The following is a 17,154-nucleotide window of genomic DNA, read 5'->3' as shown; positions in this document are numbered from 1 at the left end:
TACAAAGCTCTTCTAAGTTCCATCACGTCTTGGCTGGCCTTCTCTCCTTGTATCAGATCTTCTAGCATCTCCTTCTTGTACTTGGTAGGTCTTTGCAGCTCATGTCTCAAAATCAGGTTTTTGCTGCAGAGCATGAGACTGAGATGTGACATGGTGTTTGCTTCAGGAGAACTGCAATACTGAGGTACCATGCTTGTCCATTGTTGGTTTCCTTTGACAATGTTCTGTTCAGCTTGAGCTATATCTTGTACAGGTAGACTATGAAATCTCAAAACAAAGAGCAGCTGTTTGCCTCAGATTTCTCTGACTACACCAAACTTGCCTAAAACATTCTAAGTGGTGGTGTTGTTCTTTTTGATTGATGATCACCACATACGTCTGGGTTTTTTCCAATGTTGCTTAGCATTTCTTTGACTTGATCTTAGAACCTTTTGATTTCTTACGTGTCATTTGGTGGAGCATAGCTTTGAACAAGACACGTGACTAAAGGACAGACCTGTGAAGCAAGATGTAGTAATCGTCAGATGTCGTAGCTGATGAGTACTGTTCTGGCTCTACCACTAAAGAGCATGGTGACATTTCTTTCATGCTCCTTTTTGCTGTTTAATGATGATGGCATCTGATATCTTCTTTACCTGTCCACCTGACGGTTGCCTAAAATGTCATGCTGGTGCTCCTCATTTACTCATCAGGAAGGCCATGCTACCCATTTGCCAAAATGACTTTACGTTTTGAGCTCCAGTAGTTACAGATTCCTTTGAAATCATCACAGGCTTTTTATTTTCTTCAGCATACTTCCCTGTGTTTCACATCAGCCTAGTTGCCATGTTTCCAAATCATGGGAATGATACCAACTCAGGTCAATGTCGTTCTCTATAGGCCTTTGTGTATACTGCTCTTCATTTTACTGAGGAATTTGGTCTGAAAAATGCTCAGTGATAACTCTGTTAAACTCTACTGCTTCTCACCTCATTTGTATATGCTTAGTTCTGTGATCATGCAGAGTATGGCAGTGGAATCTAAGGTACCCACGGTTTCTGAAGAAGTCAGCCTATTAAAATATCCTGGAAAAATAAGGACCAAATGGTTTTATTTAAATTCAGCAGAACTCATTGTGAAATATGCAAGAGTATGTTATCCATCGTGTTAAAGTTTAAAGACATGCTTTTATGTTTTTTTGCCCCAAAAGATATGCTGAAAAATAGCAGGGGGAAAAAAAGGAGAAATACTGAAGAAAAGGCAGCATCCTGTAGAAAGAGAACAGTTTGGGAGAAAAAAAAAGCTATTTAATCCTACTGGAGTGCAGTTTGGGTCTATATAGTATCATAACAGGTTAGGATCTGTCCAATCTAAAAAAGAAAATTATCTTCACTTGTTTTAGTATAGATCAAATTGGGGCTACAGGAAGCACTTATTTGGACTATGAAAAAATCTTTCATCTGAGAATTAACTAGGTAAGATGCCTAATAGTCATTAAGTGAATGAGAGATAATGTAAGTCACCAGTCAGAGACTGAGTGGGGAAAGTGATTTAAGAATAATTCAGCCATTTCTCCCAGTATATTTAAAATTTTAAAAAAGTTGATGAGGTTGCAGAAGGCTGTGTCCTAGGACGTTGTTGCAGGTCCATATGAACACTCTGGAAAGTATAACAATAAATAAATATAATAAATAAAAATAAAGTTACTCAGATTAAATAATAATGACATATAAGCTCAGAAGACCCTAAGAAAGCAATTTGTTTGAGCAGTGCATTGGTAAATTTAAATCAGAGCTACTAAATGGAAAGGAAACTTTTCCTTAGTATAAAAGCTTTAATAGTTACGTTAGCCTTGTAGGCTTGACTTTAATAGTTATGTTAGTGCTGTAGGCTTGGCTTTTACACCTTTTTTCATGGCTTCTTTCTGTTATGATTTTTCATAGCAATCCATTCACAACTATTTTAAATACAAATTTCAAAGCAAAACTGAAACTTCAGTTAAGTGTAGATTTCTGTCAAATGCTTCCATTAATCCAGCTTTGAATCATAGAGAAGGGAGGTAAGCATGGACTAGCTTTAAAAGAAAACTGATTTGACTGATTTGCTTACCATGAATAGTCTTTGGACTTAGCTCTGTATTTGAATTTTGGGACATCTTTAGTCATCAGACTTGCACTGCACGGTGAGATGGGTAGAAGGGCTCTGGGTGAATGAGATACCACATTCTAGTAAAATTATTTCTTTGATTTTTTTTGTTTGTTTGTGTGGGGTTTTTTTTACCCAGAGAAGGCAAAAAAATGTAGCTGAGTTTAAATATGTTTACTTGTTGAATGTGGCCTGCTCAGATTAGCCATGAGGCACCTACTATGTGGTTTTATATTTAACTGAAATTCAATTTTGCTGTGAAGCTCTGCGTTATTGCCAAAGTCAGTACTTCATTCTTCATGTTTTTTCCAATCTAGTGCTTGAGGAAGTGTCTCACTTTATGCAGCATGGGTATAGCAGGAAAGAAGAGGCAGGTGCTTGTTCTGTCTCCAGACCGAATAGTTAACCACCCTATGGCATGATTCTCTGTGCATGTTTAAAGATACTTCTAAGAGTAACGTTTGAACCAAAAATTGTCATACAATAGAAGAAAGCCAGGTGCACAGGTGAAACCACATTTCTACTTTGCAAGATCACATCTTCAGGAATTCATTGCAGAAGTCCTTAAGTGTCCAAACAGCCACAAGATGGTTTTTCAGCAGAGGCTCTCAAAATAATTGAGATTGGAAGGGACCTCTGGAGATAGTCTAGTCCAACCTTCTTTTTTACAGCAGTATCAGCTAAAGTGGATTGCTCAGGGCCATGTTAAGTCAGGTTTTAAATGTCTCTATGGATGGAGTCTCCACAACCTCTCTGGGCTACCTGTTCCAGTATCCTTAAAGTAAAAAATGTTTTCTTCTTAAGTTTAAACCAGATTTTGTATATTCTGTTATTTTGCCTTTTGCCTCTTGTCTTCACTGGGCACAGCTGAGAAGAGTCTAGGTTGGTCGTCTTTACTTCCTCTCATCAGGTATTTACACACATTGATACTATATCCTGAGCCTTCTCTTCTAGAAACTAAGCCTCTCCTTGCTTGACAGGTGCTTAAATCAACTTCATAGGCTTCATGTATCTGCATCTTCCTTGTCCTGGGAAGCCCAGAACTGGATGTAGCACTGCAGTGCTTAATAGAGGGGTCTAACCAGTGGTCTCACCAGTACTCAGTAAAGGTGAACCTCTCTTGATCGACTGGGAATGCTCTGCCTAATGCAATCTAGGGCGCTGTTGGCCTTCTCTTGCCACAAGGGCGTGTTGCCAATTTGTATTCGACTTCTTGTCCACCCAGGTCCATTTCTGCAAAGCTGTTTTTCAGTTGGTCAGCACCAACCTGTACTGCATGGGATTATTCTTCCTCAGTTTCTCGTTGTTGAACTTCATATTCCCATCAGCCCATTTCTCCAGCCCATCAAGATTCCTCTCAATGGCAGGACAACCATCTGGTCAATTAACTACACATATCTGTTTTATATTGTCTGCAAGCCTGCTCTGCCCCATCATTCAGGTCATTAATGAAGATGTTAAACAGTATTGACTGCAATGTCAAACCCCAGGGTGCCCCACTAGTGACTGGCCTCCAGCTGGACTTCATGCCAACAGCATTTTGAGTCCAGCAGGTCAGACAGTTTTCTGTCCACCTCACTGTCCACTTACCAGTTTGTCTTTGAGGATGTTGTGGGAGACAGTGTCAAAAGCTTTGCAGGAGTCAAGGTAAAATATATACACTGCTTTCTCATAATTCACTGAGCCAGTCATCTCACTGTAAAAGGGTTGAAGAAGCATGATCTCCCCTTCGTAAATCCATGCTGGCTACTCCCAATCACTTCCTTGTCCTTAATATGTTTAGAAATTGTTTCCAATTGGAAGCCATGTGTTTCATCACCTTCCCAGGGATCAAGGTGAGGCAAATCAGCCTGAAGTTCCCCAAATTCTCCTTCTTGCCCTTCTTGATGACAGTATTGATATTTGATTTTTGCCGGTCCTTGGGAACCTCCCCCAGTTGCCTTTACCTTTCAAAAATAAAAAGTGGTTTCACAATGAGGAGCGCTCTTAGGAGTGCACCCCATCTGGTCCCATGGACTTGTGTGTGCCTGTTTGGCTTACACGCTATCTAACCTGATCCTCCCCTACTGAGGGTAAGTGTTCATCGCTCCAGACTTTCCCACCAGCCTCAGGGGGCTGGGGTTCCTGAGGACAAATGTTGCAAAGAAGGCACTGAGTACCCCTTAGAGCCCCTTGAGTCCGCTTGAAAATTGAAGTTCTGTTTTACTGAGCAGGTCTGGAACCAATTACTGTAGCGGTAGGTGTCAGAAATGGATTAAATGATGAGTTTTGTGTATTTGAGAGAGGGGGTTATTTTCTCACCTAACACATTTACATCATAAGGAGTTCATCTAGGAAAGTTCTGGAAAGGACACTTATATTTTCATAATCACACAGCACTGTGTGTCCCTATGGCAGTCTGTCCAGTCTAGAGCTATGTCCCGAGTGATGCACAAGGCTGGGCTCTTTGGAGGAAATAATGAGAAACCGAATCTGATCATTCCTTACCCAACCATTAGTCCTGTGGCATAAAATTTAGAGCCCATCAAATTCAGGTAATTAACTATGAATATTCCTTTTAGATAGGATTAACTTTTTGTTAGATAATTCTTTTAAAAGTCCAATTTCTTGGTTTCAATTGTATCAAGCGACAGTGACTTCCAGTACACCGTTTTCTTTTCTACTGACAACAGCATTCCTTGTATACCCAATGCTTTTGTAGTTTCATTTACTATATATTTATTTTTGGTACAATGTAAATAAGACCGTCTTGTTCACCTTTTCCTATTCCATTTATTATTTCTCTTTCATGCAGTGTTTTCTGTGAGTTTTTTTTCTCAGTTAAATCATGCCCTTCTTTCTTCATATGTCAGTCATTCCGTGTCCCTGATCACTTTGTCATGTTTCTGCCCATTTTTTAATAAATATTGTTCTTAATCCCGTCATATTTAATAAGAAAACATACTGATTCTACAAATTGATTAAATCTTTAATTATTTTCCTCTGTGGGTGTATGCATCCTCCAAGTTCCCACAATGTGGAATATTTATGTAAAGGAGTTTGAGTTACAATTCCAGTTTTTAACAAAAAGGATTTTAAATGTTCTTTATGGGCACATTAATCCTTCATGTATCTAAACTACTTTTAGCTGCCTACTGATGCAGGAAAAGGATGCCTATTCCTAGGTTTCTAAGGTGCTTTTTTTTTTCAATTTTCTTTTTTTCAGTGCTGGGAAAAAAAGAAGGTAAGAATGAGAATTGAGATTTAAATTAGAGGGAAGCCTCATACACAGGGAATCTTGGAATCGAGTGTTTATTTTTACATATGCTTTGTGGTTTTAGAAAACTAAATTGCAGTTGTTATAGTTCTTTCAGTAGCATAACATTTCACCATCAGTGCTGCGACTAATATTTTTGGTTATTGAGTACTTGGCCATGTCTGGATTTTACTATAGTGGAGAACTATGGGGAAAGATACTGTCCCACTTACTTAATATACTTCTTTTCTGTTGCAGTGTAAGACCTGCTCAGAGCCAAAACAAATAACCAGTTCCTCTGCAATCTATAACAACCCCAACCTAATCAAACCAATTCCAGTGAAGCCTAGTGAAAATCAGCATCAACGAATGTCTCAGCAAAGCAAGGTAAAATGTTTCGTGTGTTTTCTGCATAGTGGTATTTGAGTAGCCATGTAGGAATATTTGAGTCAGAAGGTCAGCGCAAGAATTTGAGGTGGAACCACAGTAAGGAATTATTTTAATGAAAACTAATCTGTTTTATTAAAAGCCCCCAACCCCCACCATATGATGTGGAAGTATGTAAGTCACAGGCATACTATCCTGATGCAACGAAGAAATACTAGTCTTTCAGTTTTCAGATGCTGCTTTGATTGCAAGCTGATCTAGTCAATTGCTGAACCACATTTTTTATGTCCTTTTTCTTTAGGTGAATTCAGTTAATCTAAATAAAGAAAAGCCTCTTGATATATCTTCAAGCTAAATCACACTGCAAAATCCTAAAAACTGTGAATTCAGCTGAGACAGGGAGATGCACAAGAAGTGGCCCTGCTCACACAAGGGGAGATTTCTGCCTCTTACTAATATTGTACTGATGGCTGAAAGGGAAGATGCTCTTTCACGGTATTTAAAGTGCAGCCACTGCTATCTCAGATTCACCGGTTTCTCTCACATTAGCAGCTTGACAACTGTCGTCTTGCCCTTCCTATGTGACAAAACTATTAAAAATTCTCTGGGGAGAAAAGAGCATAGCAGTTTTCTCGGCTTTTCCTTGAATACTGCTGGCTAAATATTGTCACCGCTTAATGTAACTTATGCATGAGGGAACTATGTTTACTTTTTTCCTTTGTCCCCTCACAGAACGTGGATCCTGAACCACAGCACTTGTCTTTGACAGCACTGTTTGGAAAACAAGAAAAGCCAGATGTCTCAGAACCACTTAATAAACAGCATCAAGAAAATCTTCCTGTTAGGCAGGGTGTGGTACGTTCCCTGTCCTACGAAGAACCTAGCAGGCATTCGCCCTCTGCAGAGAAGCAGCTTTGCCCTGCCATTCAGAAGCTGATGGTGCGTGGGACAGACCTTCACCCGCTTGCTGAGTTTCCTGAGAACCGACTCTGTGAAAATGGCAATATCCACCCTGTGGGGGAGACTTTCACAGGACTCTTCCAACCTGTGACTTCTCATGGTATTGCAACATCTCGTGTAGTTCAGGATACTGCCAGCACTCAGAGCTTATTACAGAAATTACAGGGTCAGTCAGGGTCAGTGACGAAAATGGACCCCAGTGCAACAGGATCTGTGCACTCAACAGCTTCTGTGTTTGGCAGGACTCCTGCTGCTGTTGGAGCACCAGCAGCACCAGTAAACAGTATGAGCCAGCCACCTTTGGTATATTTCAATGGCTCCCTACCAGGCCAGACTTTAGAGTCTCAGACACTTGGTAAAGAACAATCCAAACTTCCTAGACAGCCGCTTTCTCTCTCTGGCAATCAAGCAGCCAATTCTGGGGTGATTTCACCTCAAGAGTTACTGAAAAAGCTCCAGATAGTGCAACAAGAACAACAGTTACATGTATCCAGCAGACCAACTTTGGCAGCTAAGTTTCCTGTTGTTACTCAGAATACCAATACACTGAAACCACTGGATTCCTGGATGGAAAAGGCACCGGGTACAGAAAAACAGAGCTCTCTCTTTCAGGTAAATGGGCAACTTCAGAATTTAAAATAAATAAATAAAAATAGAGCAATCTCTTGAACTTGGAGTTTTGTAAGGTTAGTCTTTTTTTTGTTTTGGCCAGTATATTCTTGTTCCTGTCTTATTACATGTTGCACATCATTCATTTTGCAGGTGATAATTTAACAACATAAGTAAGTTATGATTTATCAAGCTGTGATAATGTAAATACTGAAGGCTGCATCTCTTGCACATCAATAATGACCAAAAATATTGCAGTCTTGGGTTTTTCCAGAGGCACTTTGAAAAGTCACCGAGTTTTCAGTTGACATACTTAGTCTCAGGCTGTTGTAATTACTGGTTATTGAGTGTACTATTTTGGGTTAAATTATTTTTTCATACTAAAATAGTCATAGCTTTCTCTGTGCAGGAGTGCATTCCTTTGTATCCCAGTTGCTAAAAGTGTTAAAGGTGCTTAAAAGGTCACTTATTTTCTAACAGCAATTTTTTAAAGTATTTCTGTATTGCTGAATTACTTATCTTGTACCATAACTGCTACTTCTAGCTATTCATTAGTTATTTTTTTATTTGCTCTGTATTATTTTGAAAAAGAAGTGGTGTGCCTGAATGCCTTCAAAAAACCCAAAACCCTTAATTCTGGTGATTGCGACCCTAAAAGTCTGAGTGGTGTCTTAAAAAATTCAAGAGATGTCAGGAGACTGTGTGCCTGTCACGAGTGCATTTTTCTGTTCTTCAGAAAAACATCGTGTGAAATTACAAAATCTCTAATCCTGGACAACTACTGTGTTTGTTGACAGCTTCGTTCTCTGTAGGTTCTTCTCCACTTGAATGTCTTTAAATGTCCCGTTTGGGGATAAGCAAGCATCTAAGCTCCATTTAACTTCCTTTGTTGTGGACAGTGTCCACAAGACTTGCAGAGTCTGACTTGTATTGTATTGGAGTCTAGAAGTTACTTATCCAAATGATAAAGTGTTTACCTTTTCAGTGGAAAGTTCAAAAGCTGGTTTTCTGTTGCAACTTCTTAAAAAGCTGAATGAAAGACTACAGAATACTGCAGCATGCTCCAAGGAAAGTTATCCTACTTATGATGAGGCTGAAACAGTCATTTCACAATTAAGGGCTACATCTGTCACTAACACTGTGACAGGTCAAGATTTCTAATTCTGTGAGAGAGGTCAGAGGAAGATAAATTTGATATAGCAAATAGTCATCATTATTTGTATTCTTTTAATTAAAGCAGCATGACTTTGAATGTGTGTGAAAGAGTTTTGGGGGGATTAGTCATTGAAATTATTCAGGATCAGTTGCTTACTGATGTAAGAACGTAATCTGACGTTCCAGTGGAGTACTAATGAATAAAAAGAGGGCCCAGAGTCACAAAAACTTACTCCTGTTTTCACTGGGAATGGAACTTGCCTGCTATAAATGAAAGAAATTGCCTGATTCACTGGTAAATGTACTGATAGCATGAGACATAAGACATTCCTCCTTAAAAGGTAAAAGTGAAATGAGGCAAGTGCCAGGCTATACATTATAAGCCAGTATGCATAAATAAAAAATGGCAAATAGGCTGATACATTTTCGAAAGAACAATCCATATTGATGCTGATATGGCTAGTGACTTTGTGCATATTTGAAAAAGAAAATTATGCCAGCATTAGTTGCAATATGGAAAGGGAATTACTGAGGTCTGACATAATGCAATTTCAGTAATTTTATGCTTGAGTACAAATAGAACAATAGCTTGAGAGAAGAGAAGGATCTTCACTGGAACAAGTGCCATTCACTGTGATTATTGCTGCAGGTTTGCCTTTAAAAAAAAAAAGCAACTAAGGAGACTCTCAGTCTCACTTTGCATTGCTGTGAGCAGACCGGGTAGCTTGAGACTGCCTAGAAGTGGCTTTACGGACTGACACAGCCACAGCTGCTATCAAAACAGTATTAGTTGCAGTTCTTCTGACACATTTAGTATTGTTATGATACTTAATATAGAGAATAAAACTGGTGATGAAATAAGACTGATTATTGTTTAGGACACCTAAAGCTCTGCAATCTGGAAGGAATGGCCTCCTTTACATGCGGCAGATTGCCAAAAAAAAAAAAAAAAAACCAAACCAAAAGGGAGTGGGGGCTAAAAATGAAGGCACAAGTCTGTATTCCTGCAGAATGCCATGAATTAGCCCCATGAAGTAGTCCTACTTGAAAAAAAAATTGTAAGATAAAAATTTGAAACAACTTTTAAACCAACATTAATCTTTTTATAATATCATCCTTGCTGTAGACCAAAGGCTTTAAGTGCTGCCATGCCTGCAGACAGGCATTTGAGTGAAATTGAATTGGCACAAATATATCTGCACATGCTCATGCAAAATTGATCAAAGCAGACTCTGACAACAAATGCAGCAAAATGTTTGTTCTCTGTAATTATTTATCTTTTGGTATTGCCTCTTACAACAATTCAGTATACAAAAAAAAGCTAATTCTAAGAAGTCTGACAGGAATAGAAAGGTATCTGGACAGTGTCTGTTGTTGGAAAAATCGTATTAAAGGAGCACACTAGATCTATCAGCAGCACTGAGAAAATGAAAGCAATAGTCTTTTCCACAATTGACACATTACAAGTCCAAGTTTAAATTGGCTTCTGCTGCATCTCCATATGGTGTAAGAACTGTGATCTCCCACATGGAAAGGAAGAGACCGGTTACCAAAAAAAAAAAAAAAAAGGCAAAAGCTGAAGAATAATACTCGGAAGCATTCAGTCTGGTCTGGTGCCAGCCCTATTCTGTGAAGTATTCCTTATGCAGACAGTGAGTAACGTGTGCTTAAGATGCAATAAAAAAGCATTAATCTGCAGTGGGCTTTTAAGCATATGCTTAGTGTTAGGCATGAGTTATCCTCATCATAGATACATGCATGCTTAAGTGTTTATGTTAATCAGAATTACGGTTTTAAAAGTGCTTATAAAACCTTGACACAAATCTATATTTTCTTCAGAAGGCCACTTATCTTGCAGCCCATTTTTCTCATTTCTTGGAGCATTTTCATCAAGAATGTATTTTGTACGTAGTGTTCCATCTTCTGAATGTGTGCATGGTACCTAGTATCTTTGGTGTGAGCATCACACTGTTACCTCTCAATTGTCCTGACTGCAGTTTCAGCATGAGATTGTAAACATGCACAGGAGGAATGCAGTAGGTACATTAAACTTGTTTTGAAAAGTAATTTAAGATTCTGTAGTTAAACATCAACTAAAAAATTATTAATTAAACTTGAAAGACAAAGCAGTGTTAGCATTGTAGCCAGCTTTATTTTAGTAGTAACTGTCTTTAAAGTTCCTGAACCATTCTTAGATCAAATAGTCTCAATTTTAAGTAATGCCACTAAAAACAGTTAGAGGCCCACAGCACCCACTGGGTGCTGATGCTCCGGAGGAGCACTTGATGCACGTGGGATTCTGCACGCGTAGGAAGCAACAGAGGGTGCCAGTTTGCATTAGAGGAGATCCAATTCATTCCGTAGTTTATGGCGTTATGTGAATTTGCCAGCTATCATGTCATCTAGCTGCCAGCAGCCATGCAAAATATCAAACAGATATCTTAGCGTTTGTGCTTCAGAGAAGGAACACTATATGCTGCAATAATTATTTTGCACATTTTTCATTGTTGCACAACTGACAGTAGGCTCCTACTCCACAATTAGTGACTCAGAGATGTAAGCGTTGACCTGATAAAGGTGGAGATAATTCAGTAGAGGGTGGATGAACAAGCAACTCAGGTTAGATTCTGTGGGAAAGAAGTTGATCAAGAGCATTTTGGAAGGACTGTTATGTCTTCTGAGAAATTACTCAAAGCTAAAAGATTGGCCCAAAGGCTGTTATGTGCCTACAGAGCATTTTCAGTGCTTTCAGCAAAGGTTTGGTGCTTTAGGAATTGCACTAGTAATGCCAAGATCAGGCTTCCCATTTTCTGATGGGTGTCAGTTGTCCCAAACACTGAAGGTGATCTGAACTAAATCTAAAATGGAAGTTTGCCTTTATGTTTTTAAAAAACCCCATTGTTTATGTAAAACTTTGTTAAATGGCAGAGTCTTTGAGCATGCACTGTTAGCAAAAATACATTTTAATGTTTGCATACAGAAACAAATGCTACACACTGAAAAAAATTATACTTGTATTTTCTCTTCTTCTGACAAAAATGTTTTAAGTTTTGCAGTAACCTGTAGATATTAGCTGTGTCACCAGTAGATGGCAATATTGCTTATTCCGTATAGCTTCCATATGCCTGGCAAGTCCTACCAAAAAGCCGTTTCCATCCAGGGAAAACAAATAATTTTTCATATGTCTTTTGAACCACAACATTATACATGTTTGACAGTAGTAACTCTATATTATTAAGAGCACAGTTTGTCTCAGGTTTTTTTATTTGCCTTGGACTCTAGAGAGAAATGTCTTTTGATTTTGAAGGATGTGTCAACTAGGTCTTTGACATGGTCTGTCGTAGATTCAGCTATATTAGTGGGACAGTTTTATCTCCTCCAGCTGCTCACTGCCATCCCTTTGCTGGAGGTTCCGGCCCTTGGAAAGCAGTTTGTGTATGTGTTGTGTAAACCACATTAGGAACAATCATCTGGTTTAAGCAAACCCCGCCAATTTTGCTTGAGGTAAATTAAAGAGAAGTCACTTCAGCTGCATGGATGAGTAGAGGAGAAGCGTTGTGATAAGCGTTTGGAGGTAGTAAATCTTCCACAGGCAGGAGAACAATCTTCTCACAGGAGAACATCTGTGCACAGTCTGAAGGTCTCACTCCACATAAGGATGTAACTCTGGAATTACATTGGTTTTCTTCAGAAATTAAGATTGTTCTTCAAGCATAGGTGCACAAACATATGCACTCCCTTATTGTTTGAAGCAAACCTACAATGAGATGGGAATACTTTAACTCATTCAGGAGCTTGTAACACAGACCTTAATGATTGTTGCTATGATTACGTGTCATGGGGCAGGAAAGAAGCTGTAGGTCAAGAGTTTCATTTTTAAGTAGTACTCTACATCTGAGAAACACAAACAGTATTTACCTAAAATGTGAACTGGGAGATTTTTGCATTGGGTGCTTATTTCATGCTTTTTCATGTCCATGAGTCTCTCCTGAGCCCTAGTCTTCCTGCTTCCTTACGTTTTGTGTAAAATAGCATGAGATATCAGTCCTCCTCATTTCTTTCTACCTCTCTTTGTATTGTAGCCTATCTAACATTGTTCAGAAATCTCTTGGGCAGAACAATCAAATCTAGGAGTAAGACAAGCTACAAAAACATAAATGTTCTTTAATATTAAACTCCATTATTTTGCATACCTAGGAGATAAACTTCAGTTTTATTTTCTTAATTTTAATCTTTCTTCAAAACTGAAGTGTAACCCAGGACACAGAGTGAAGTGATTCGGTAGCTTTTCACCTTTGTACAGGAGCAATAAATCACACTCCATTCCGAAAGAGAGGAGCTTTGGTGAGCTCATATAAATTCCTTTGTATGTTCTGTTCTTCAAAAAAAAGATCAGATACTTGAATAGCGAGGAAATGGCTGATTAGGATTCAGTTTTATTACTAGAATTACCTGGAGAGAGTGCTAATATCTGCAAACTGAGTAAATAAACTTTCCATTATGTTGTATATTATATTTGATATTATTTGCTAGTCCTGCATGTTCTACGGTTCCAAGATGCGTTGTGAAATTTAACCGTAAAAATTCTTTGACACCTGTCTTTGCAGGTTGGCATGGATATGATACTGAGGGAACTTGCAGAACTACTGCAGCAACAAGGTTTTCCTCCTCTTTGAGGGCCTTTTTGGTTTTGTCAGCTGGGTGTTGGTTAGGAGTCAGCTGTGTTTCTGACAGTGCCACCAGCTCACTGTGGCTCTTTAGATAAATCACTTAATCTGTTTTCTTTCCCTTCTCCTTAAGTAAAATGAGAAAAATATGTACATATATATATTTATAAAGCAATTAGAAAGTTATAACTGGAAAATACTTTCTAGTGTTAGGTAGAATATTCTTCAATTAGATACAGTAGTCTTTAATAGTGATATTTGCATATAAGTATATTGTCAGAGATGACTTACTGTCTCTGTGAAGAAGGCTTTACAGCTGCATTCTCTGAATGGTGATATTTAATAGTAGTCTGATTTCTGTAGTAAAATGCTCTTGTCCTAAGATCATTTGCTGATCAGATAGACTTAATCTCACTTGAATCCATTGGTGCAATATCAAATTGCATGGAAGACCTTTTAATCTGGAAATAGATCATATAGGTGGTCCTGAACTGAAGTTTCACATAACTGTATCAATTTCCAGTACTCTCTGTACCTGTTGCCAATCAGCCTGCAGTCTTCACCATCTTTATTCCCATAGAAATCAGTAGATAGGTTTAATTGATGACTTTATTTTTATATGGACAGGTAATCTCACCTCAACGTATTCCTGCCACTGTGACTCCTACTTTGTTGATGTCCCCAATGGTGTTCACTCAGTCCACACCTGCTCCACCAAAAGCAAGCGAAAGTGGGCGGTTAACAGCAGCAAGCCAAGAACCTGCTGCTAGCTCAGCTAGCCTTCTCCTGCCATTGCAAACCCCAGAGCCACCTGCGGTCAACAGCAGCTCAATGACAAAGATGCAGCTGCAGGAAACACTTCTACACCTGATCCAGGTAAAGCACCAAGGATTCTCCTACTTTGTTTAAAATCTGATTCCCATTTTGATATAAACAGCCTATAATCAGTTGCATCCATCGGTCTAGAGGCTAAATGAGTAGTTAGAATACATGATGGAAGTTGTGCTACTTATAGTTGAATGTTAACAGAGCACTATGGCATGGCCCTGCCTCACACACTGCTGGCTTAACTGCATTTTGAATAATGCATCTGGTTTTGGATTCAGGAAAGATAAATTTGATGGAGAGGAACAAATATGACCGAAGGCTTCATAAGGTTGGCCTATGAGCCAGAGAGATATCTATTATATTTTTAGCTAAGGATGAAGAATAGGTGATTGTCCTAGCTGTCATATATTTCAGAGATGCATGTTAGCAGTAAGAGGAATGCAGATGGGCAATTAAAATTGCAGGATGGGTGTAAACAACTTCAAAATACGGGTTAGATAGCCTAAAAATATGCTAGTTCACTCTATTCAATGTAATACTGTGGTTCAAATGCTAAAATCCCTCTTGCTGCAGTTAATCAGGTTTAAATGAGACAAAGCATTAGCAACATTATGTATGAGATGATTGTTTACTGCTCTGGGATGATGTGAGTGATTATGAATTATTTTTTTCCTTAACTTGTCTTGTGATGAATATCTGAAGAGTAGAGGTTGAGGAGAGGTTTATAACTAAAGACCTGGCTATAAAGCATAAGGAAAAGAGACACAGGTTTAAGGGTCCAATTTGTAGGCCAAAACTATGTGCCTGTATGGCTTTGGAATAAAAATAAAAGTAATTATTGGAATTTTGAAGTTACTCACTTAAAACATTATTGAAATTAGAGACCCAGAAAGAAAGTACTATCTTTAACAAATTCTCATTTTTCCCTGTATTTTTAGTTTGGGGTTAAAAAATAAAAGTATCACATTATCCTATCTTTACACACTTTGAGTATCTGCGTAGTAGGAAAAGCATATATGAAGTTAAAAAGGAAACTACTCAAGGAAAGTTGCATTTTACCCTCTGAAATTGTACTTGTATATTTGACCCTGCTGTCATTGGTGGTAGTTAGGATTAACAGTTACCTGGAAATTACTGCCAGTTTCTTACCTGTTACTGTACAATATATAAAACTACCATTTTATACTCCTGATTTTCCTCAAATAGTATCTTAATTATCTTCATGAATTTATGTGACCTACTTAGGACATTGTTCCTTAACGCGTGTTGACCCATTCTTGCAAAACGATCTTCAGAATGAAAAAGTTAAACAAGCATCAGAGCAAAAGGAGCAGCACCAGTTTAGGAGCATTAAGCCCAAAGAGCTAAACAAGGTACAAGGATTTGCCCAGGTAGGATTTAGTGTAGGATCAAAACCCACGGTGTTTCACTCTCCCGTCAGACATGCTTAGAATTATCACTGACCTAGTGGAGAAGACTACTTAAGGAAATCCCTAGGTAAATGAGGGCAGAGGGAAGAAATTACACAATTGTGTCGTCACTGTGATATCATTCAAGAATAGTGGACTCAAGGTAAATCCACTGTGAGTTTGGAAAATCTTCTTTCTGTGTACTCGTTACATCTTCTAGAGATACAGTCATGTCTGTTGCAGTACGGTTTATATTCACATCCAGTTCTTCTAAGGCTGTTAGCAAGGCTTGGAAATAATGCATGTATTTGGTAAAGGAAATAGCCTTCCTATTGCTCCCTTTTTAAAATAGAATAAGATTGAAAAGTATTTCATCCATGAAATGGAAGAAACTTCTAATCTCTTTACTCAAGAACACCTATCGTCCACTAACAATTACCTGTTTTGTTTTTCAGAATGATGACAACTTCTTAAATATTATTTATGAAGCATATCTCTTCAGTGTGAGAAAGGCGGCAATGAAAAAGTCCATGTGAAAGATTATTTTAAAATTCAATTTCTATTGCTTCCTGAACTCCAGGAAAAAGGTTTCAATTTTTGCAAGTACATTTATGTTTAAAGAAACAAATGGTCTTAGGCATTTTGCATACACATAGATTTTGCTTGTTGGTAAGTACATGCTGTACTGAGAAAGAAGTGAGAGGAAAAGGATTGTGCCTTTAGGGAGGGGAGTGTCACAATACTGAAGATTTAATCACAAAATATCTTAAATTATTTTTCTTATATTGGTCCATACTTAGCATTGGTTTCCCTGCATACGGACTCAGTTCTCAAAATTCAGTTTCCTTTTTCACTCGCAGCGTGGTCATCCATTGACTAGGTATTTGTCATGGATTTTCTCGGAGACGTGTCATATGCAACTGTCACGGTGAACATGCCCATCTCTGACCACATGGTGGCAATGTTGGACTATTTTTAGGAACGTGAAAATGCGGGTGAAATCTTGGAAGGTAAAGGTCTTGGGAAGACTGATCTATCATCGTACATCGTTGACTGCAAAGCAATTTAGATGAAATGTCACGACTTTCCCCAAAATTTTTGTAGAGAAAGCTTTTTCTATTTTAACAAGAATATTTTTAGCTAGCTGTAGGAATGGGACTTTGCAGGTGTTTTGAAGAATCGCGGGGGAGGGTTTGTTTGTGAATGTTTGCTATCAGTGTAGCTCTGGGGTGGCACTGGATTCATGTTTCCATTATTCAGATCCAAACTGCATTATTCTAAGCAATGTACAACTTTGTTAAGGGGGAGGCTACCTGGTGTACAAGTCCTATTAAATTTTTTTAGTGCATTCCTGGAGCAGAATGATTTCATTGATCCATTTCTAAAGAAAATAAAATGGATGATCCCTACTATGTGCGGATTTCATTTTATTGCACCATGGACTATGTATTTAGAATTGTTGGGTCACTTGTGTTTGTATGACTTCAAAATGTTTTCGCATTTGGCAGAAGACACATGAGGTTTTAAATCAATTACAATAAATGACTGGAAGAAATTTTATGTATATTTTTATTAGCATCTGCTGCTGAAGTGCCAGTTTACTACAGTTTAGGAGACCAAAGTTGTTGCTGAGGAGGCATGTCTGTTGAGGGCGCAGAGAACCCGATCCGTAATCCATAAATGAGTATATACTCTTCTTTACTATGTGCATGGATGCAGGCACAACTCAGGAGCCTCATCTGTGATGGTCCTTCAGTGTAAATTAGGATACAGGTTTCAA

General features: G+C 38.4%; 1 protein-coding gene across 1 annotated transcript in view; it reads left to right on the top strand.

The window, feature by feature from the left end:
- DCP1B (decapping mRNA 1B) overlaps nt 1–16,783 on the top strand; it is a 47,045-nt gene extending 30,262 nt beyond the window's left edge. Inside the window, exons 6-9 of the mRNA XM_064458521.1 lie at nt 5,618–5,746; nt 6,479–7,318; nt 13,765–14,013; nt 15,830–16,783. Of these exons, the coding sequence (XP_064314591.1) occupies nt 5,618–5,746; nt 6,479–7,318; nt 13,765–14,013; nt 15,830–15,910 (1,299 nt within the window). The 3' untranslated portion in view covers nt 15,911–16,783. The remainder of the gene's footprint in view (nt 1–5,617; nt 5,747–6,478; nt 7,319–13,764; nt 14,014–15,829) is intronic.
- Nucleotides 16,784–17,154: the final 371 nt, after the last annotated feature.

This window comes from Phalacrocorax carbo, chromosome 1 (genome assembly GCF_963921805.1).
Source record: "Phalacrocorax carbo chromosome 1, bPhaCar2.1, whole genome shotgun sequence".
Classification (NCBI taxonomy): domain Eukaryota; kingdom Metazoa; phylum Chordata; class Aves; order Suliformes; family Phalacrocoracidae; genus Phalacrocorax; species Phalacrocorax carbo.
The sequence above is the reverse complement of the archived record's forward strand: the minus strand, read 5'-3'. Positions and strand labels throughout refer to the sequence as shown.